The sequence below is a fragment of the Dipodomys merriami genome, unplaced genomic scaffold (assembly GCF_024711535.1).
Source record: "Dipodomys merriami isolate MVZ:Mamm:240054 unplaced genomic scaffold, mDipMer1.0.p SCAF_9, whole genome shotgun sequence".
In the NCBI taxonomy this organism is placed as follows: domain Eukaryota; kingdom Metazoa; phylum Chordata; class Mammalia; order Rodentia; family Heteromyidae; genus Dipodomys; species Dipodomys merriami.
Window position 1 is genome coordinate 30,658,554 of NW_027206512.1, and position 22,889 is coordinate 30,681,442.

The window sequence follows — 22,889 nt, forward strand, 5'->3', positions numbered from 1 at the left end:
AGTAGATAAGGCCTAACTGAAGGAAATAGGTCACTGCAGGCTGTCCTGAAAAATATACTATGTACATGGCATGCTTGTCTCCCTGTCTCTCTTCATTGCTTCATCTCTCTATCTCCTTCGCCCTCTCTGTCTCTCTGTCTCTTTCTAGTGAGCAATCTCTGACATATAATGCTGTCACTAGCATATACTTCTTTACTTCGAGTCCAAAACAAATAGTGCACTGAATGCTCTGACGTCATAAATTCAGAGCAAAAATTTCCCATTTTTCTCATTGTTTATCTCAGAGAGAAAAACTGAGGAAGAATTCACTGGTTTGCAGAAAATATTGGAGAAAACTAGTCAATGGAAATAAAATTATTAACTCAACATTTTTAATATTGCTTGGAAAATTCATAATTAAATTAATATCTGAAATACAAATGAAAGGATTTAAAAAATCAGAACAAAAGCATATGCAAAATCCCTTTTTATTTCCGGTTGGTCCTGGGGTTTGAACTCTGGTCCTGGGTACTGTCCCTGAGCTTCTTTTGCTCAAGTCTAACATTCCACGACTTGAGCCACAGCACCACTGTTGCCTTTATCTTAGTAGTCTGTTGGAGATAAGAGTCTCAGAGGCTTTTGTCCAGGCTGCCTTACAATCATGATCTCCAGATCTCAGCTTCCTGAGTAGCTAGGATTACAATGAGCTACCAGAACCTGATTAACAACAAAATCTGTTTGGGTCATCATGATAATATTCCATATTCTTAATTATTTTCTTAGAAAAGAGAAACTGAAAATGAACAAATAGAATTCAGTCAAGTATAGTGTTATTTTCTATATGATTCACCTGCTACAAGTATATCTGACACTTTTCTTCTAGCATGGGAATCTGCTATACTTCTGTCAGGATGAAGGCATTTAGCATCATAATAAAACTTGAATTAATGAATCACTGTTAACAATCAAATAAAGAGGGAATAGAATAATAATATAGGTAAGATTTGAGTGAGTGAGTGACTCCAGGCAGAATTATCCTTTAGAAAATGCAGTCTAAATTAGTCTAAAATCTGAGTATTCTTAATAATACTGGACTTAAATCAGATGATTATATCTAATACCTTGCTCAAAACAGAGATCATGGTAAGTAAGTCAAAGAAGTCTTCTTCCAGAATTCTACAATATTTTAAATCACACATACACAAGCCAGCCCTAGTGGCTCATGCCTATGGCCCTAGCTACTCAGGAGGTTGATAGTGGAAGATGGCAATTCGAAGGCAGCCCAGGCAGGAAAGTGTCTGAGACTCTTATCTTTAATTAGCCAGCAAAAAATCCAAAGTGTAGTTGTGACTCAAGTGGTCTCACTAGTCTTGAGTAAAACAGCTCAAGCTCCAAGGTCCTGAGTTCAAGTTCCAGGACCTTCACACACAAATACAAACAAAATAAAAACACACATATACATCTACAAACAGAAATGAATTTGAACCCTACTGCTTGCTTCTTGATGTAAATATTTTATATTTCTGAGGGTTAATTTATATTGCTGTACAAGTTAAGCATAAATTGTAGTGCAGTTTTTAGAACCTCACTTTTACAAATAGTAAATTTGCCAAACGAGGGGTTTTATTTGTAACTACTGTATATTAATATATGTTATATATGTAACTTTTAATTGAGCAAGAATATTCCTATAACCCCTTCATCATATTGCAATTTCAATGTATCCTATATATATTTGAGAATAATTTGATAGTTTTCTTAGAAATAATCACACTAGAATTTGAAAGCAATTATGTAAAGCACCATGAGGAATAGTTTGATAGTTTTGCCTATTTTTTGTATGTGGGAATATGGCATTCCATGGGTCATCCTAAATAATTACTAGTGAAGTTCAAGAGTTTTCTTCCTACCAGCTACTTACATTTCCTGTTATATCTCAACACATGAATACCTTTGTTCTTTACTACTGCAAATAATTTTACTGTTAGATTATCCATTCTTCTTATTTATGGTGTGTTCATTTTTAAACTTGTGGAATTGTTTTAGATAAATGGTAGTTAATGATAAAAGTCAAAGTTGTACTTGATCATTTATCACCATTCTTTTAAGATCTTTGCTGACTTATAAAAGGGTTAAAGAGAATATCAGAATTATTTTAGTATTATGTTTCTTCATAAGCCTATATGTAATGATAAAATAGCTACACTGTTGAATATTAAACTACCAAAATATTAGAAGATAAAACATGGTGCCATCGGTTGACATAATACCTTTTTTAAAAATTTGTCAAAGTTTAAATTCTGATTTAAAGTGAAAGATATAAATGTACCTAACATTATATTTATTTAAAATACATATGTATAAATTTGACTATAACAAAAACCTAAAAGGTCTTATCACTGAATGTTGGGACTAGTAGATTATTTCATTTTGATTTAAATTTGCATGAGAATTGCATAAAAATATACAAAGTATAATGTCCAGATGAAGTAAACACATATAGCTTAACAAATACCATCATGAGTGCCTATTTTTTTTTTTTTTTTTTGTTGGTCGTGGGGCTTGAACTCTGGGCCTGAGCGCTGTCCCTCAGCTCTTCAGCTCAAGGCGAGCGCTCTACCACTTGAGCTACAGCGCACTTCCGGTTTTCTGGTGGTTTATTGGAGATAGGAGTCTCACGGTCTCTCCTGCCCGGGCTGGCTTTGAACCGCGATCCTCAGATCTCAGCCTCCTGAGTAGCTAGGATTACAGGCGTGAGCCACCAGCGCCCGGCCATGAGTGCCTATTTTATGTGAAGACTTAAGTCTATTACCTTTAAAAATGAAGTTAATATATTTTTCATGAATATTCTTAACTAACTAACTTAACTAACTATTCCTGGTATGGTGGCAAAATATAAGAGAAATAGAGATTTAAAAACAATGAGAGTTCAATTACCAAGAAAAGTTAAAATTAACTTTTAATTTACCAATTGAAAACATGATAACTAGAACAAATTAGCCCTTGTAAACAAATTGATCTGATTCTCAACTATCAAATTAAAATAGATAATATATAGTCCCTTATTTGCAATGATAAACTAATAACAGCGTTTTTTGTTGTATCAAGTTTTGCATGGGTATATTGGCCAATCAAAATGAAAGCAGAAAATACAAAAGTATACTTTGACTACTTATATGAAATTATAAATAAAATGATCTTATATTGATAACAAATTATATAGAAACTGGAAGGAAAGAGAAACAATCATATCTCATTCATTAATATATTTGATAATTCAAGAAACATTAAATATACAACTATACCATCTTTAATCACAATCGATTTTTAGCCTAAGAAATATTTTTAAAATATGATAAATTCTAGCTTCTTAAAATGTCCTAAAAAGAAAAACCTGAATCTAAGAAAGTGCTTATCACAGCATCACTACAACAAAAGTCACAAATAACATGTTGGCTAAGAAAAAAAATCCAATTGTCAACCTGCATACTGGATATTTAAAAAGTCTGTAAACAAATCTTGCAAAGATTTGTTATCAGCTGTCATAATCTTTTCAAAATCTGTCTTCACTATCCATAGGCTAAAACGATGGCCTGGAATGCTTTGGCAATAATGTTATATACCCTTATGAAAGATTTTTCTGTAGAATGCATTTCAATATAAAGGAGTTATATTGTTGTAGTTATTACAAATTACTTAATATGGCAAAAATAAACATTTCAAGGATAACAAAGTTCATCAGAGCTTAGACATCAACTTAAATTTATTACAACTAATAAAATATGACTACACCGGAAGAATTCTCAGGTAAAATATTATATAGTAAGATGTAATTTTGATTTTTCAACCTTTGTAATATCCTGTAATTAAAATATGCACATTAAATATTTACAAATTAGTATTCCAACATTATTATAGTGTTACAACTATAAAATTAAAAACAAAATCATACTAAACAGATATTACGTATATATACATATATATATATCTGATCATTGTTCTGTCTGTACTAAGGACTGCTTACTATTACTCATTGACTATTTAAATAAAAGAGCAGATTAGCTTGTAAAGCCCAAAAATATGATAATGTAGAAGCATTTGTGACAAAAACAATAAATAATTTTATAGAATAAAAGTATTTCCAAAGTTGCATCTAGAATTGTTGTTCAAGTCCTCCTTTTTTCTGTGAAGAATCTATAAAATTATTTCTTGTTACTTATAGTAAGTTCTAATGATCCCATTTTCTACTTTTCAGTTGCGAATGTAAGTGAATTATGACTAAAGTAAGAAGTAGTGAAAAATAACTGAACACCAGTTATCTTCTAATTTCTATATTGGGAGAATCAAATCACCTGGGCCAAGGCCTCACTGTGAAATAGATATTCCTTTACTGACATCAGAATAAGCCTTAGGAGCTAGGTGAAGTTGAGACATCTGTAATCTCAGATTCTGGGTGGAGAGGTAGGAGATAAGAAAAGCTCAGGGAAAATAGTTTTAAAACAAAACTTACAAAATGGATGCTAATATGCTGAGAGGCAAAGCCCCTGATTATTATGCATGAGGCTTTATATTATATCGCCAGACCACAAGAGGTACCTCAGCAACCCACTCTTCAGTTTTCTTCTTTTCCTTACTCTTTACCACATCAATGGATTTATAATACAAAGAACATTTTGCTTTCGTGCCACACTAAAGTAATACAGAGTGAAGAACTGGGCATTGCTTAGCTGCTGCAGCTCTGCCAGTTCTGTGCATTATATATAGGGAAGGCAACAAATCATGGAAAACAAAAACAAAAAGAGAAATACAGAGGTACATAGACATATAGTATGGACAGATAAACATAGAACCAGAGACAATGACTTTTTATATTATATGCATGTAATGTAATGTCGATATACTGATTATTCTTGTTTACATGTGCAAAATATTGGTCAGATTTTATAGAGCAGTGCCAATAGACTTAATTAGCTAATATGAACAGTGTAAGGATTAGTTCTTTAGCTTAGCTTACAATTTTATCCATATAAAGACCATGAAAAAAATCTATTACTTGGCAATTACATACTGCTAATTTTATTTTTTTATATAAGTATCCTTATTTACTGGTAAAGTTTTTACCTGGATATCATTCATATAGAAATATTTCTATACTAGCATTTAGAAATTTCTAACAAAACTTTTTTAAAGTCTAAAGGTGAGCATAAAGATAATTTTATATATTTTGTTAACCTATCACTCAGAGATTTTGTTGTAAATTTACTTCAAGGTAAATAAGGGGTAGAATAAACAATGGCAGATTTATCAAATACCAGGTGCTATGTTACAAGTTATACACATATTATTCTATCCACTGATAAAAATAAGCCTGCAAGAATTTTAATCTCACAGATGAAAAATAGGCTTATTAAAAATTTAGGGTAGGCTATGCACCTTGAGGGAAGAAATAGAAATCTTTTGTTCATTACCAAAACCTTAACATCAAGCTGACTCACTCAGTTTTCTGGTTTTAAATAATATTAGTTAACTAGCTGGCTAAAAGCAGGGTTACAAAGCTAGTTAGGTGGCACAGTTGGAATTTTAACTCAGGTCTGTGAAACTTGAAAATCCAATCAATGTAGAAAAGCCAAGTGATCAGTACTTCCAGCTCAATTAAAGTGACAGAGCTGAGAAGAGATTCTCTGTAAAGAATGACCTCGATCTGAATTAACTACTATTGGTAGCCTGATCAAAACTTAAGCCAGATACTTTGCTTTTAATTCCTCCTTGAATCACTTAATTGCTGACTAAATACAATCAAGTACTTTCACACTCAGTAACTTTGTAAAAAATATTTATGAATAATAACTAGTAATAATAAAGGAATGTGATTGCTTTGAGGATTAATTTAACTAATTTATATACAATAGTGTATGGTCATAAAATCAATAGTTGTCTTTATTATCTGTTGTGGAGGAAAGGGTAGCTATTCAAGTCACTTCAGCAAAGTTGATTCTTGATGGTCAGGAATGCAAATAAAGCTGGCCATCTATCTCAACAGTACACATGGGGATGCCTTCTGAAGATGTTTTGGAAAGAAAAGTAGTTACTAAATGGATATCTGAGTTATCTGAGTTTCAAATTATGCAGTATTTCTTTAAGTCAGGATTGGCAGGAACTGTAAAACGTCCTAACCTGTTCTGTGTTGGCACTCGATCAAAGGAACATTCTTCTGTGTATGAGCAAGTTAGGTTCCAAAAGTCTGCTCATAAAGCCCTTTACTGAAAAGTAGGCAAAAGCCAACTTGCATTTTCTCAATGTAAATGTTTAAATTTTCATATAAGGTAGTAAGGCTATAGTTTCTTAATAGAAACTGTATTGTTTAAGCTGCTATAGATTAAGTCAAGATAATAAGGAGAGGTCCAAATAAAACAGAAAGGATTACTTTGGTTGTTAGCCCCAAATATTTTAGAAGCAGGTCAATCTTTTATATGCCTTCTATTATATAAGATGTTTACTTTTTAAAAGTATTTCAATACTTCTCATGGAAACCTTAGCATATTCTTTGTATGTAATTGTTCAATACAGATTAGAAGGCCCAAACTAAGACCTATGGCTTATGTACGGCTCAGCCATATTTGGAACTAAATGAATACATAGAAGTATAAATTCTGGAAAATGAGACATTTCCCCTCTAAAATGATAATCCTGTCATTACTTCTGCTCTGTGTGTGTGTGTGTGTGTGTGTGTGTGTGTGTGTGTGTGTGTGTGTGTGTGTGTGTTTGTGTGTGTGTGTGTGTGTGTGTGTGTGTTCTGGTCCTAGAGCTTGAATGCAAGAGATGAGTGCTGTCTCCTGAGCTTGTTTTGCTCAAGCCTAAAACCCTACCATCTGAGCCACACCTCTACATTTGGCATTTTGGTAGACTACCGTAGATATCAGTCTGGAGATAACACAGACTTTCCAGGCCCAGCTGGCTTCTAACTGTGATTCTCAAATCTCTGACTCCTGACTTGCCAGGATTATAGGTATGAACTACCAGCACTCATCTATCCCTGCTATTTTTAAGTAATCTTCCTCTAACAATTATAAACTGACTTTTGAACATAAGTTTGCAAGTTTGTGTTTATGTACATACCAATATGAATATAGGTATATTATACAACTTTTTCTTAGTATCAATGCCCAATGAAAGAACAATCATGGCCAGCTAATAATGATTATTGTAATTTACTGGAGGGACAGATAGTAACATGAGGGAAATTAATATGTTTAAAGACTTATGCACTATGCTAGATACCTTCCGTATACTACTTAGTGCTCAAAATAATTTTATGAGGGTAGATTTATTTTACTCTTTTAATAAAAATATCTAATTTGAACCAGCTCAAGCTATATATAAGAAAAACATCTGTTTAAAATTACTCTTTTATGATAGTATAAAGTGTTATGTGGGTCCGTGTATGTGACTGCACTTGGACATATGACTCATTAAAATCGTTGACATATATAACTATGTAGAACACAGCAGTTATGTGAAGACTATCCTTTCATGTTTAAAATATCTTCTACATTAAAGAGTTGTTTTCAGATAAACATATTAAAACTAGAGGAAAACTACAAAGGAGATGAGAGCTTATATTTCTATTTTAAAGTAATGTCATTATCATGTTTATACTGACAGCAGAATGAAATTCATGTTGAGCCTTAGAAGCATAGACCAATTCCACTGGTGAACTGCTGCAGAGCTTGGCAGTTGAGTAGGAAGTAAAACTGAGCTAAAAAGTCCAAAAATTCACATGAGCTGATGGCTATGCTATCATATTCTCAACCCTCTTAAGCAATGACAAATATAGCTGTATTACTTATCCATTACTACTTCCCATAATATACCATCTTTTGTCTTTAGTGAAAAATCGGTAATAAGAGAAAAAAAGTAAATTGTAATAAAGAAGTATAAAGACTTAAATATATCAATTTTTAGAGAATTCAGTGGAAATTGAGAACAATGCATTTGTAGAAATTCTAAAAGCACATCATTTTTAAATTGGCATGCTTATATTATAATACAAAGAAGTATAAAGAAAGAAAACAAATACAAAATCTATTACTAGTATTTTAACATGTTTCTGCAAAATTGCCTTTCTCTAAAAACTGAAAGCATATATTTGAATTATCATTTTCTATTTGGGTTTCTCTTTTTTGTTATTTTACTTAAGCTACAAGGTATGTAGCCAAAACAAGGTTCCTTTAAGGAGAGGTTACTGTATGTATTCTGTGTAATAAAAATTTCACAGTGTACATAACACTCAAACCTTTAATTGATATAGGAGAGCAAATTTCCTTCCATTGTTTTTCAAATGTTTATGATAATTGCTTCAAAAGTCATTTCGAATTATTAAAAATATATAAGACAAAAATTCAAACTAAATAATATAATTAACAACTCAGATGATTTTCCATAAATGTGACAAAGAAGTAGGAATTCTCAAAAAAAGAAGAAGAAGAAGAAGCAAAACCACTGGATTAAGTCCATATTTCTATAACTAATTAATTCAACGGAAAAAGTTGTAATTCTTTGCAGCTTAAAATACAGGCTATAATATGTATATTAACATAAAGTAAACAAGGAAAACAATAAAGAATCCAATATGAGTGAGTGAATATTAAACATTACACAAAAATAGAATGAAAGGACTTACCATGAACTAGTGGTGCTAAGAGCATCATGAAGATCAGTAGCTGTGATGGCCACATGTCTGTGTACTGGGGTGTAAATTCCTCGACAATGAGTGTTTCAAATGTGAAACAAAATGGTTCTGGTTTCTCTTCTGTAGTCCAAGACCAATGACTTAAAAAATAAAAAAGTCTCAGGAAGAGAAAGAAAAAGTCCTCAAAATAAACATCAATGTCCCAAATCTGAAACCTGTAAGGGGGAAACAAAGGAAAAGAAAAGGATGTTGGACTCATTAAATGAAGGTATTCTTATTTAAATTCCTTATAGAATTCCTTTACTTCCTGAATAAAACATGTTTTCTCCTCATGTTAATAGGCACAAAAACCATATGTAAAAAAGTAAGCAATCAAAAATACAATATTTATGCATATATTATAATAGCATTTATTACCCAAACCTGAAAGAAATGATTGTGTTTCCCATGGGAGGATTAGTGTAAAATACACTTATTTAGGTACATATGTATAAGGAGATGAGGGCTTGCTTAGTATAATAGGTAAGTTAAAATAATGCGTTATTATTATAACATCAAGCACACTACATATATTATATTTAGTACAAATATTTTCCAGAAATAACTTTTAAGTAATTTTAGAATAGTACAATATTTTCTTTTCTCATAATTTCTTTTTTAAAAAGTCAACAAAGGAGGGTACATGTGTGCATCATAATTTCATTTCATGCTCTAATACTCATTCAGAAATTATTCTACATATTAAGTACAACACTTTCTAAGCATTTTCATTTGAACCATGTTCACAGCATTGTGTTAGAAAAGATGTTATGGGCTGGGAAGGTGGCTCAGTGGTAAAGCGCTTGCCTTTGCATGCCTGAGGCCCTGGGTTCGATTCCTCAGCACCATATAAGCAAAAAGAAAAAAAAAGCCAGAAGTGGAACTGTGGCTCAAGTGGTAGAGCGCTAGCCTTGAGCTGAAGAGCTGAGGGACAGTCCCCAGGCCCAGAGTTCAGACCCCACGACCGGACCCAAAAAAAAAAAAAAAAAAAAGAAAAGATGTTATTCCTTATGATTAATTGTCTAAAACCTTAGTACTAAAATTCCAGAGAATTTTACTGGAAATAGTGTTTACTTTTTGCTATTCTAAACAGCTTATTTTAAATAACAAACATGTTAAACAAGCTGAATTGGAATGTCATTTAATAATAATTATCTCAATAAATGTCCACATATATACAAAGCAAAGGATAGCAACTTTGGGTAGATCACTGAGTATACTATCCTCCTAGAGCATAGAATATTAGTTATGTTGGATGTAATATTCACTGAACATGAGCAAAATGAATTTTAAAGAAGTTAGAAATTAACAAAATACACAAACACACAATAGGGATAATTTATAAGTCTGAAACCTACAAAAATGTTTTTCTTTGAACTTTTTCTTGTTTTTCATTAAAAATATGAGTATTTCGTTTTTGTAATTGTGTGGCCATGTCTATGCACTGCAATGAAATGGAACGGAGTGGAGTGGAGTAAAATGGAATGGAATGGGGTGGAGTGGAGTGGAATGGAATGGAGTAGTTGTGGAGTAGAGTGGAAGGGAATGGAGTGGAGTGGAGTTGAAAACAGTGGAGTGGAGTACAATGAAGTGGAGCGGAATAGAATCGAGTGGAGTACAATACAATGGAGTGCAATAAAGCATGGTGCAATAGAGTTGGATGGAATGTGATGAAATGAGAGGGATGGATGGGTTAAACACTTCAACTTGGGTTCTCCTATAGCTCGTACTAGTTTTAAAAATGAAACTATTTCTCCTAGCAACTTATCTCTAAACACCAAAATCACTGCAAGGTTCAACGATAGTTCATTTCAATATTTATAAGGTTTAAAGAACATCATATGACATAAGTATGTAATGCACACCCTCCATTCTGACAGAATAGGAGAAGTTTTGAAAGTAACACAGAGAAAAGTTCATCCACGCTAGACACCTGTGGTGGCTCCTGCATGTAATCATAGCTAATCAGGAGGCTAATATCTGAGGTCTGTTGGAAGCCAGCCCCTGCATCCAAGTCCATGAAATACGTATCTCTAATTTAGTACTAAAACCCCTCCAAAAGTTGGGAGTGGATCTATAGGCTCAAATGGCAGAGTGGTAACCTTGAGCAAAAATGCTCAGCGACAGTGCCCAGTATTCAAGCCCCAGCACCAATACAAAAAAAAAATTGAAAAAAAAAGTTAATTCAAATTGGTTGAGGCCCAATATATATTTTGTAACATATAATGACATGGATGAATTCATATAAACCATTGCAAAGTCTGTCAGTTAAGTATATAGGTAAAATATATACTCAGCCCTCCAAATTTGTAGTTGTATATTGCTCCTAAATCTTGAAATAGTATTTTCCTTGAGTTAAATTTATACACCTAGTCTTTGGTTTAAGAAGCTAGAGTTAATTTAATAGAGAAAGGCATGACAGTATTAAATGAATCATCACATTAATAACCTAACTAGTATTTATATGGTACCGAACATGACAAAACACAAAAATAATATAGCCTTTGCAATTTCAAAATATGATATTTCTGTCAGGGTCCCAAGCATGCATAACAATAATGAGTGAATATTAAGATATGGATGATCAAACATTTTATTCTACATATTTAATAACACTTGTAAATAAAATAGTATTACACATTTGCCAAAGGTCATTTGATAGACATATATTTTATGAAGCATTCAAGTCACATACAATGTGGAAGATATGTGATCTCGATCTATAGAATATATTTGCCTTAACAACAAAAAAATCAAAAAGCCCCCACAAAACCTTATATGAGCGTACATCCTAAGTTTTGCATAATGTCCCTGTTTATCTGTTATAAAATATAAAATAACAAAGATAATAGCTGTAAGAAGCAGCATGAATAGAGGACAAGCCATGAGCTCCGGATTAAGAAAAGGCCCGACTTGCATGCTCTGTATTTGAGATGTCAATGCAATGACCACAGAAAGATGAACTAAACCCTAATGTTCATATCTGAACTTAATTCTGACCAAGTAGTTTAAAGCTTAAAGAAAAGTAACACACACATACACACACACACACACAAACACACACACACACACACACACACACACGCACACACACACATCTATAAAGATCACGGGCAAGGGCTGGAATTTAGTACAAAAAGTTATGTTCCTTTAATGATGGGATTTATATTCAGAAGTAGGGTTATAAGTGGCAATAGTTATTATTGTTACTGATATCATTTTGCCAAGGGAGAAGGAAACATAAATCAGAATGGAAATTAAAGGAAAAAAGAAAAACAGGATGAATCCAGAAGACACAGTAAAGGAGAGAGGTCAGGAATAAAGGAAACTTTGGGTTAGAACACTGTCTTCTTCATTCTTCCCTTCGGTCTTTCCCTCATCAGTTTTAAAGATGTTATAGCAAGACGAGTGAATATGAATATTACAATGACTTTTTATTTACATTCAATGAATGCCAAGCATAATCTTGATTTTAAGGTTATTTAAATCATGTTTTGTGCAATGATATGATTATCTACTACATATCTACAACACAAAACCCTAGAAATTTTCTTTAAAAGACAATAGATTATTTTGCATGCTTCTCAAAATGAACAAATATATATTCAAAATATAAAATGGGAAGTATTAGCTGTCACTCTATCAGAGTTAAGTTCAAATTGCAAATTGGTAAATGATAAAACAAATTAACTTTAAATGTTCCAAATATTTATTGGAATTTTACTATCTGTGGGGCATAGATAATTGGGCTATTCTACAATGAGTTTTACTTGGGGCAATTCTGTAATTTTCTTGGTATTTTATGATTATCAACAGTGATATGTGAGTCATAGAGAAACTCTAAGTTTTGATTTAGACCCAACAAAATCATATTTTTCTCTAGTGAAATAATAAATAATGGCATTACCAATGCATGTGATACTACTAGCAAAATGGGCCAAAATTTCCATTGCTACATATGATGAATTTTAACTGTCAATTCAGATAAGAAGAATCATATCTAACTACTGAATGGATTTGGGCAATGAAACTAAGACAAACATTTCATTCCTTAACATTATTTCTCTGGAAACAATGTCAGGTCTTAACTGAATTAATAAGAAAGCTAGAATAAAGGAAGTAGAGAATTAGGTAATAATGCCAAATTCATTCTATTACATGTAGCAGACAAGGAAATCAAAAGTCTGCTTACACTATCCTTGTAGACTTTCTAAATGAAAAAGCACATGTGTAGGTGTGTACGGAAGGGTGTGTTTCATGACCTGTATTACTATAGCTTGGTTTCTCTGTGGCTTATAAACCATGTGAGATCATTTTTTCTTTTTCTTTTCTTTCTTTCTTATTGATATATTTTTTCTTTTAAAATTCTGTCATACCCAGAGTTCAAGCCCCACAGCCGACAAAACAAACAAACAAACAAAAAAAAGAATAAAATTCTGTCATAGGGCTTGAAGTCTGGGTCTGGGCATTGTCCCAGAGATTTGCTCAAGGCTAGTGCTCTACCACTTTCAGTTTCCTGGTGATTAGCTGCAGATAATAGAAAGCCCACTGACTGGGAGATCTTCACTAGCGGTACAACGGACAAGAGTCTCATATCTAAAATATACCTTGACTCATATCTAAAATATACTTGGAACTCAAAAAATTAAACCACCCAACAACAAATCCTCAAAGAAACAACTGCCCAATAAATAAGTGGGCGAAAGACTTAAAGAGAAGCTTCTCTGAAGAAGAAAGAAGGATGGCCAATAGACACATGAAGAAATGTTCCACATCCCTAGCCATAAAAGAAATGCAAATCAAAACAACATTGAGATATCACCTCACTCCAGTTAGAACAGCAAAAATCAAGAACTCTAACAACAACAGATGCTGGAGGGGATGTGGACAGAAAGGAACCTTACTTCATTGTTGGTGGGAATGTAAACTTGTTCAACCACTTTGGAAAGCAGTATGGAGGTTCCTCAAAAGACTTCACATAGATCTCCCCTATGACCCAGCAATCCCACTTTTGGGCATTTACCCTAATGTTTACAAACAAGACCACACTAAAGCTACCAGCACAACTATATTTATTGCAGCATTATTTACCATAGCTAAGATATGGAACCAACCCAGATGCCCCTCAGTAGATGAATGGATCAAGAAAATGTGGTATATATACACAATGGAATTCTATGCCTCCATCAGAAAGAATGACATTTCCCCATTTGTTAGGAAATGGAAAGGCTTGGAAAAAATTATATTAAGTGAAGTAAGCCAGGCCCAAAGAAACATAGTATAGGTATGAGTCAAGCGGAAAAGGTCAGATAATGTGATGTTAGGAAAACGAACCCTTAAATATGTATTTTAATGTTTTCGTTTCGTTTCTTTCATGCATGTGTTTCTAATGTATTTATAAGATTATTGCTTTCTTGCTTTGTATGTCCCTCCCCCACAGTGTAACCCCTGCTTTCACTATATTTGATGTCAGTATAACATATGGAGGAGATGGGGACAAACAAGTCGTTTAAGGATTCAGGTGGACCTGTTGCAACAATGAGAAGTACAAAATGTTATGTCAAAACCAGCTTTACAATGTCGGTGTGGGGGGGAGGGGGGTATGATTGGGTGGGGGGGGGGGAGGGGGGAGGCTGGGAAGGGAGGTGTAGGGTAAACAAAGGAGGAGGCTGAAATGCTTGGTAAGAAATGTATGCATTATCCTGCCCATGTAATTGTACCCCTCTGTACAGTATGTTCTCAAATAAAATAAAATAATATTAAAAAAATAAAAATAAAAATAAAAAAATAAAAATAAAATAAAATTTAAAAAAAATAAAAAAAAAAATATACCTTGAACTCAAAAAATTAAATCCCCCAACAACAAATCTTCAAAGAAGGGATAGGAAGGGGAAACAAAGGAGGAGGCTACAATGCTTGATAAGAAATGTACTCATTATCTTGCCCATGTAATTGTAACCCCTCTGTACAGTATTTTCACAATACAAAAAGTCTCATAAGCTTTTTTGCCTGGCTGGTTTGGATCCACAGTTCTCAGATCTCAGACTCCTGAGTAGTTAGGATTACAGGAATGAGAGATGAGCACCTGTAGCAACTGTCATTTTCATAGAAGCAATTCACATTTAAATACGTGGTATTTGTGATTTAAATTTAGCTTATCTTTTCAAAAAGAGTTTCAAAATCACTAAAACAACATTAATCTAAAATAGTGAGGTTTCTTTTTCTTTATTTTTTTCTTTTTTGAAGTATAACAAAGCCTGAAGACGATCTCTTTACCTAAAAATATTTATGGTATATATTTGAAATATTCTGTTCTGGAGATTATGAAGTGAGCCTTCTGTGATTCACGAAATATAACAATATAGACTTCTTATATTCCATTCATGATTGTGAAAGTGTAGGCAGCAGCCAGGCAGGACAGAAAATACATGTTTTGATATTACCGCACGTTAGTAGGGTGCACCTGGATAGGTCTCAAATTATACACCTTTTTAATGGCCTATTATGAAGTATCAGTGCCTAAAATCCCCAAAGGGAGTTAAGGACCATTACTGCCAAGGGAGAGGATCTCAGGTTGTGGTTTATGATGCAATATTTCTGCTCTAACTTGAGCCTGACTGGAAGCTCATTTAAATATGTATTGATGGTGAAGAAAATCACCATCAAGACATAGTTTGAAAATGGGTGCATCAATGTATTTTAATATTAATTGATAATTAGCAATTGTAGGTGGTTAATAAATTATGAAATGGGTCTATTTTTGAAAAGGAGCTTTTAAAATAACTAGCTGAATTTCAAACTATGTTTCTCAAGGGAAAGAAAATAACAACAAGGTAAATTTAAGTACTTAAGATATTATAAATACTGAGCTTTTGTAGGTTCTTCCCCTATGGTATAACCCCTGTTTTCACTATAGTTGATTCTGGTGCCCTGCATATAGGATATACATTTTTTTTCTAATTTGGGGAGGGGAAGGGAAATAACAAAATGCTGAAATAAGGATACAGGTTGACCCATTGTAACAATGAGATGTACAAGACACTATGTTGAAAACGAATTGTACAGTTTGGATGGTGGTGTAGGAAGAGATAGGTAGGTGGGGAGGGGAGGGATAGTAGAGGAAAAAGAAAGGAGGGGATAACAATGCTTGATAGGAAATGTACTCATAGGGTTGGGAAGGTGGCTCAGTGGTAGAGTGCTTCCCTTGCATGCATGAGGCCCTGGGTTCCATTCCTCAGCACCACATAAGCAGAAAAAAAGAAAAAAGAAAAAAAAAGCCATAATGTACTCATTACCTTACTCATGTAACCATAACCCCTCTGTACAGTATTTTTACAGTAAACATATATAAGGATATTTACTAGATATTTGTAACTTTGTAGATATCATAATCATCACAAAGGATTTTCTATGCTTTAATGTAAATATACTATCGTGTACTAAAATTTATTTAAATATACTAGTGCACAGAGTGAAATTCCTGTTATGCTGTTAAAAATATTTCATCTTTATTTATTTTATTTATTTGTCAGTTTGGGGACTTGAACTCAGAGCCTGTGCACTGTTCCAAAACTCTTTAGCTCAAGGCTAGCAATCTACTACTATGACCCAAAGTGCCACTTCTAGTTTTTGAGTGGTAAATTGAAGATTAAAGTATCAGGGGGACTTTTTCTGTCCAAGCTGGCTTTGATCCTCAGATTTCAGCATCCTGAATAGCTAGGATTACAGGTGTGAGCCACCAGTGTCCAGCTCTCTTCATCTATTAGTGTTATTAGAATTTAAAATTTCTAAAGGGGAGGGGCATAGAAATATTTCAGAATAAAACCATATGATTTTTCCCCCTATTAGTTAGGATAGAAGTTGACCTAGAGCAACACTTAACCCAACTATGCAGCATTACAATGCACCAATAAGTTAACAAAAGGTTGTAGGGAAATAAGTAACCAAAAGGAAAGAAAAAAGAAACTGCAGAAATTTCCAAATTTTAGGAACAGAGTGGAAAAGACCCCACCCTATTGTCTTGGATTATATCCTTAAATATATGAGAAGTATGTATTTAAAAAAGAAAGTATGTCAGGTCATGTCGAGATTCCTGTAATTAATGCTATATAACATATATATGTATATATAATCATTATACTTACATATATGCAATATATATTTTGCATAAATATAATTACAGCCATACAATAGCATAAAGCTATTTATAGTGTTTCACATTTTCATCCAATTACAATTCTAAATTTGTTATTTTCTACACTAGCTGAATAAAACAAAAGAATGTCCGTGAATTCAGTCCATTGTGATAATTATTTAATTGTCATGTATACATTAATTGTATCTTAATAGCTACATTAGTGAAATCTCAAATCAGTTGGTAACAAACATTTGTCACTAACAAATATACACTGAAAGATTCCTCAACAATCTTTATGTAAATAATCCTGCAAGTTTTCTGATAAAAATACATAAATAACTCAAATATTTTAACATTAAGATGGTAAATAAAACCTGAGCAAGATTTTGGTTAATGAAAGAAATGCAATTAACTAAAAAAAAAAAACCCAAACAAAACAAAACAAAACAAAACAAAAAGCCTAATTAAGAAACATGGAAGTTGCTGGGCAACTAGCTCCTCAGGAGGCTGAGATCTGAGGATTACTGTTCAAAGCCAGCCCAGGCAGGAAAGTCTGTGAGACTCTTATCTCCAATTAACCACCAGTAAAACAGAAGTGGCACTGTGGCTCAAGGGGCAAAGTGCTAGCCTTGAACTGAAGAGCTGAAGGACAGCTCCTAGGCCCAGAGTTCAAGCCCCACGACCCACCAAAAAAAAAAAAAAAAAAAAAAAAGAGAGAGAGAAACATGAAAGTGTATAAAGAGCTAAACAAAGACACAGATTCATCTCCTCACCTAGAAGTCTCTGCAACAAGTATTTTGATTATCCATCTATTCTATACAGACTACACAAAGCTGGAAATGCCAATATGTTCTTCTCATTAATTTGTGGTCCTCTGTAAGAAAACTATTTTATTGCCTATTAGCTTACCAGATATAATTTATTGTTGGCCTCCAGTTGCATTTGATTTAATTTAGGTCAAGTGATAACGCATTCTGAATGGTCTGTGCAACTAAAATGAAGAAACATAAAAGAAGCGGCTTATTTTTTTTTAAAGTAACTTGTGTTGAAACTATTTTTAAAGACAAAGCCAGCAAGAAATTCACTCCTAAAATTTCATTTTAATTATTAAGATACCGCCTAAATTAAGTTACTGTCTTCTTTTAGTTGAAAGATATCACTGGTTTTCTCCCCTCTTCTCTCTCATGAGAATTATCTTTGAGTTATTGAGTTTAAAAATATACGTTGATGTTTCAGTAAATAAATCATCTCTCTGTTCAGTTTTGTGAGCAATTTGGTTGTTGACAAACACAATGCAGGAATCCTTTACTTCAAAATTGAGCCACTTGATAAATTGCACAGAAAGATAGACAGTGTACAGCTAGAAATAGAAAGAAGGAGTGTGAAAGAAAATTCTGCATATACAATTCAATCTCCAAATCATTATGAGCATGATAGTTAGGTCCTGACAGGCTAGTATTTAAATATTCTCCTAACTGATTTCTGAGTGATGGCAGTTAAAGAAATAGATAATTTCCTACTGTGGAAAAATTTGAAACATTGTTAGGTTAAAATATTGTTTAAGTCAGTAATTATAGTACCAATTTTTTGAGAGTTGACAATTTTGTGAATTAGAGTAATCAGAAATCTTCTGGTAATCAACTTTTAGACCACCAAACAATTATCTCTGTTTCTGGGTTTGCTTTTATTATGATTCCTGAATTACTAAGCAAGTGATAGCATTTCTGAAAGCAACACAAACATTAGTTCCTCCTTCCATTTTAAATAATGATTAAATTTTCAGTGATATTTTACAGTAAGATGTTTGCTGAGATCTTAGGACAATTGCATTCAAAAAATATTCTTGCTTTTATTTAAAGAAAACAAACAGGCACAAATTTTACAAGAAAAACAAATGTTATACAAAAAGACCAATAGTCTAAATATTTTTTAAAATAAAAGAAAATTATATTTTTCTGTGAAAGAGATTAGCAAACTAAATAGTCACATTTAAAATAGGATACTTTCCCCCAGTCTCCCATACGTTTATACTATTATAAAAAAGGGGTATTCTAATTTGATAAAACACTAAAAGTATACTTTGTCCCAAATGCTCAATCTCTTCTTAACATAAATGTTCCAATAGATCGATTTCATTTAATGGCTCTGAACATTTATCATGAAAATTCTTTCATCTCAACAAATGGTAGCATTTCAATCACAATAAAGACATGTAAGATTGTGATGGATTTTGCTTGCCTTATTGAATTGGATAATTCTGATTTCTATTTCCATCTAGTACCCTCATGACACATTTGAGGTTGCAGAGAAGCAAACCATAAATTTCTTTATATACTATTCACAGAAGACCAGCTTTCATTGCCTTTCTAATTTCTACTTTATTCAATTTACTCTTTTATATGTCTATTACATGGTAAAAACAAAACAAAACAAAAACAAAAAAAACAACTTTTTCAGCTAAGTAACTTTAGACAGAACCAAGGGATATGCATAAAATGCTTCTACTAATTCTTATCCTTGATATTAATTAGACCCAAATTGTAATCATTAAGTTATTGATAACTACACAATTTCAGACTACAGGTGCCTGAAATAAATGAATGTTCATGATTACAGCCAATCGATTACTGGAGATACATTAGATATAATTTAATAACTTTAGATAAATCAATATGTATCAATATAAATTATTCAGCAAATAATTCAGGGTCCTTTATCCTATTTCACTTTGATTAAAAATGAGGAATTCTAGTATTGCCTGTAAACATAGCTACTTGGGAGGCAGAGATAGGAAGATTGCATTTTGAGGCCATTCAAAGGATAAAGCATCACATACTATTTGAAAAATAACTAAGGCCCAAAGTTTAGGAGGCATGGTTCAAATAGTCTAGGGCTTGCACCACAAGTTCTTGTGCAAGTTCTTGTTCCTGAGTTCAAAAACCCCATACTGACTCTACTGAGTATCTCTAATGATGCATGACAATGAAAATATTTTAATATATATGCTGCTTAATTGTATTTTTCTTTTGAGAACTATTCATGGAGGATCTTGTTCATTTTTTAAATCAATTTTATTTTGCTTGGATTTTTCTATTAAATTCAATAAGATCTTTATGTAATTTGGATATAAGTGAATAGATGAAGAAAAGTTAGTACATATAAACAAAGCAACCTCATTCTGATGAAGGAGTAAAGCATTTTTCTAGTAAGGATGAAGCTTTGAATTCAATCCAGTTATTGTCAAAAAGAAAAAAAAAGATTTAAAACCAAAGTTTCACAGGTGTATAAACAAAACATGTACAAAATTTCTTTCCATAGAATGGGTATATTATTGCAAATCAACAATTAAAGGACAACTTACTGAAAATGACAGTACTATAGAATTGTAAAATATCCTCACATTTCAGATGAAGAACTATATATACTTATGATCCTCTTTATCTAAAATAGTCAAACATTCTCATACTTTTCCCCCAAAACTTATAGAGAATTTTATAATAAAAAGCGTACAGCACTAACCAAAGAAAAATGTGCCTGGAAAATAGTGAGGATGGGTATTCCCGGAAGTTAAACAGTTAAGCTAATGAAGACATTTCCTTGAAATATAAGGAGCATTAAAAAATACATTTCAGAGATCATTAATGCAAAAGCACCCATTAGCTACTCTCAGACATGACCCCTCTCTGTTTCCATTTTCCTTGTTGCTTCATTCACAGTACCCAGCCAAGAAAGCAAGCGCTCACTGAAATGACTGCCAGAGTCTTGACATAATGAGAGATATATTTTGCACAAACAATATTCGATGTGAGGTTGTGAACGTTAAGGTCAGAAAATTCAAAATGATCCAGAAAGAAGTGTCGCATGGAACTTTCTAGCATAACAGTTCATCCTCAGATAGACACCCATTAAAATTACTCTGACATTCATCAACATTTTATTGGTTACGGGAGATTCTGTTCCAAATGAAAGTGATTATTTTTTTATGTTCTAGTCTTCATCCAAATTTATAAGGAAATAAAAATGAAACATGTGACAAGATTATTTTATGGAGAAATTAACTAAAAGAGTTGAATGTGTTTAAAAAGAACCAAGTCCATATTTAGGTAATTATGATATGTGAGAAGTAAGAATTCTTACTATCTTCTACTTCAAGCCACTTAAAAGAAAAGAAATGTAATTATTTAAACACTAATTAACTAGTGTTCTATGAGTTCTTGAAAAGAAATATATGTATATATAGTATGCCAAAATAATTATTTTTTTAAATAAATAACAAAAAGTATCATAACATTAAATCTAGACATTCTAACACCAAGACATAAACACACTGTAAAATACAATTTTAATTTTGGAAAGGCTCTTCAATCCCTTTAGGAACATGATGAGGAGATAATTTTATATACTACTCAAATGTCTGGGCTCATCCCAGTGTATACATTTCTACTATTAAGCTACATTACATGTCGTAGAGAAACTAAAGAAAATATAAGATTAGGAAGTATACAAAATTAGAAAGTAACTTCTGCTCATAATGAGCTGAAGGTATACAGTTCAAATTCTTGATTCCCTAATAACTTTGTCCTAAGTGTTTTGATTGTTATTTAAGTGTTTTGTAGCATATTAAAATATTTTTAAAAGAGTGATGTGCTGTTATTTATATACTTTTGTTTATGTGTTGGTGGTCAGTATTAATATGTTACATAAACTAACAAAATCTTTGAAAAGTTCTACTACAGTTTTGTAATAATGAAATAATAATAATGGAAATCACCACCACAGCCAAGCCTGACACACTGTTAGAAAGACAATTGAACAGTTAATATTCTACCTTTAAAAAGAAAAAAAATAAAGAGGGGAAGGGAATAAAAAAATGCTGAAACAAGGATCCAGGTTGATCCATTGTTAACAATGAGATGTAGAAGACCTTATATTGAAAACAAACTTTACAACTTGGTGGGGCAGGGAGGAGGGAGGTAAGAGGGAAGGGATGGTAGGGGAAAAACAAAGGAGGGAGGGGGTAACAATGCTCAATAGGAAATGAACTCATGACCTTACTCATGTAACTGTAACCCCTCTGTACAGTATCTTTAAAATAAAAAAAAGAAAGAAATCTTGTATGTTGAATGGTAATCTCTTTGTGCAATTACTTAAAGACATATAAACATGATTTTTAGCTGGATGCTGGTGGTTCATGCAATCCTAACTACTCAGGAGGCTGAGATCTGAGGATAGTGGTTCAAAGCTAGCCAGGGAAGAAAGTCTGTGAGACTCTTACATCCAATTAAACACCAGAAAGCTGAATGTGGAGCTATGGCTCAAATGGTAGAGAGCTAGCCTTGAGAAACAGAATTCAAGGACAGTGCCCCCATGTCGAGTTCAAGTCCCAGGACTGATCATCAAACAATTTTTTAAGGGAAATTTCATTGATTTCATCTGGTGCAGTTGAATTTTGAATGTGTATAGTTTGCATGGACACCTAAACTATGGCTGAACTCATGTTGAGATATAATGAACCAATTTTAACCGAAAATCAGTGGTTATATGGATTCTTAAAAATTATGAATAAGATAAATTCCTAAAGGATACTTCATACAATATATATTTTATTTATGTAAGAACATCTCTTTAGTGTTTTTCTGCTCACTAAAATTGAGGACTTTTCAGGGAGGGAGGGAATCTGGAAGGGAAGGAAGGAAGGAAAGAAGGAAGGAAGGAAAGAAAGAAGGAAGGAAGGAAAGAAGGAAGGAAGGAAGGAAAGAAGGAAAGAAGGAAGGAAGGAAGGAAGGTAGGAAGGAAGGAAGGAAGGAAGAGGAGGGAGGGATACAGGAAGAGAGAGAGGTAGAAGTAGCGCTTAGAGCACTTTGGCTATTGTGCAAGAGAAAATCTGACTAAGAATACATTGACAACTTTAAGAAGTCATGTGACCTAAACTGAACTTATCCCAAAAAATGCCCTTGAGACAAGACAGATTATAATATTGCTCACCTACCCGTATTTGTTGAGAAGCTGATTTATCATTTTAGATTAAAGCCTACATTCTTTACT

The 22,889-nt window shown here is 32.8% G+C and overlaps 1 protein-coding gene across 25 annotated transcripts in view; it reads right to left on the bottom strand.

The window, feature by feature from the left end:
- Adgrl3 (adhesion G protein-coupled receptor L3) overlaps positions 1-22,889 on the bottom strand; it is a 735,816-nt gene that overhangs the window by 468,376 nt on the left and 244,551 nt on the right. For all 25 annotated transcript variants that reach the window (XR_011369974.1, XM_070012589.1, XM_070012578.1 and 22 more), the window contains one exon: positions 8,660-8,883. Coding sequence is in view for 24 of the 25 variants with exons in the window: in XM_070012589.1 (XP_069868690.1) it covers positions 8,660-8,714 (55 nt within the window). In the remaining variant the exon portion in view is untranslated. The remainder of the gene's footprint in view (positions 1-8,659; positions 8,884-22,889) is intronic.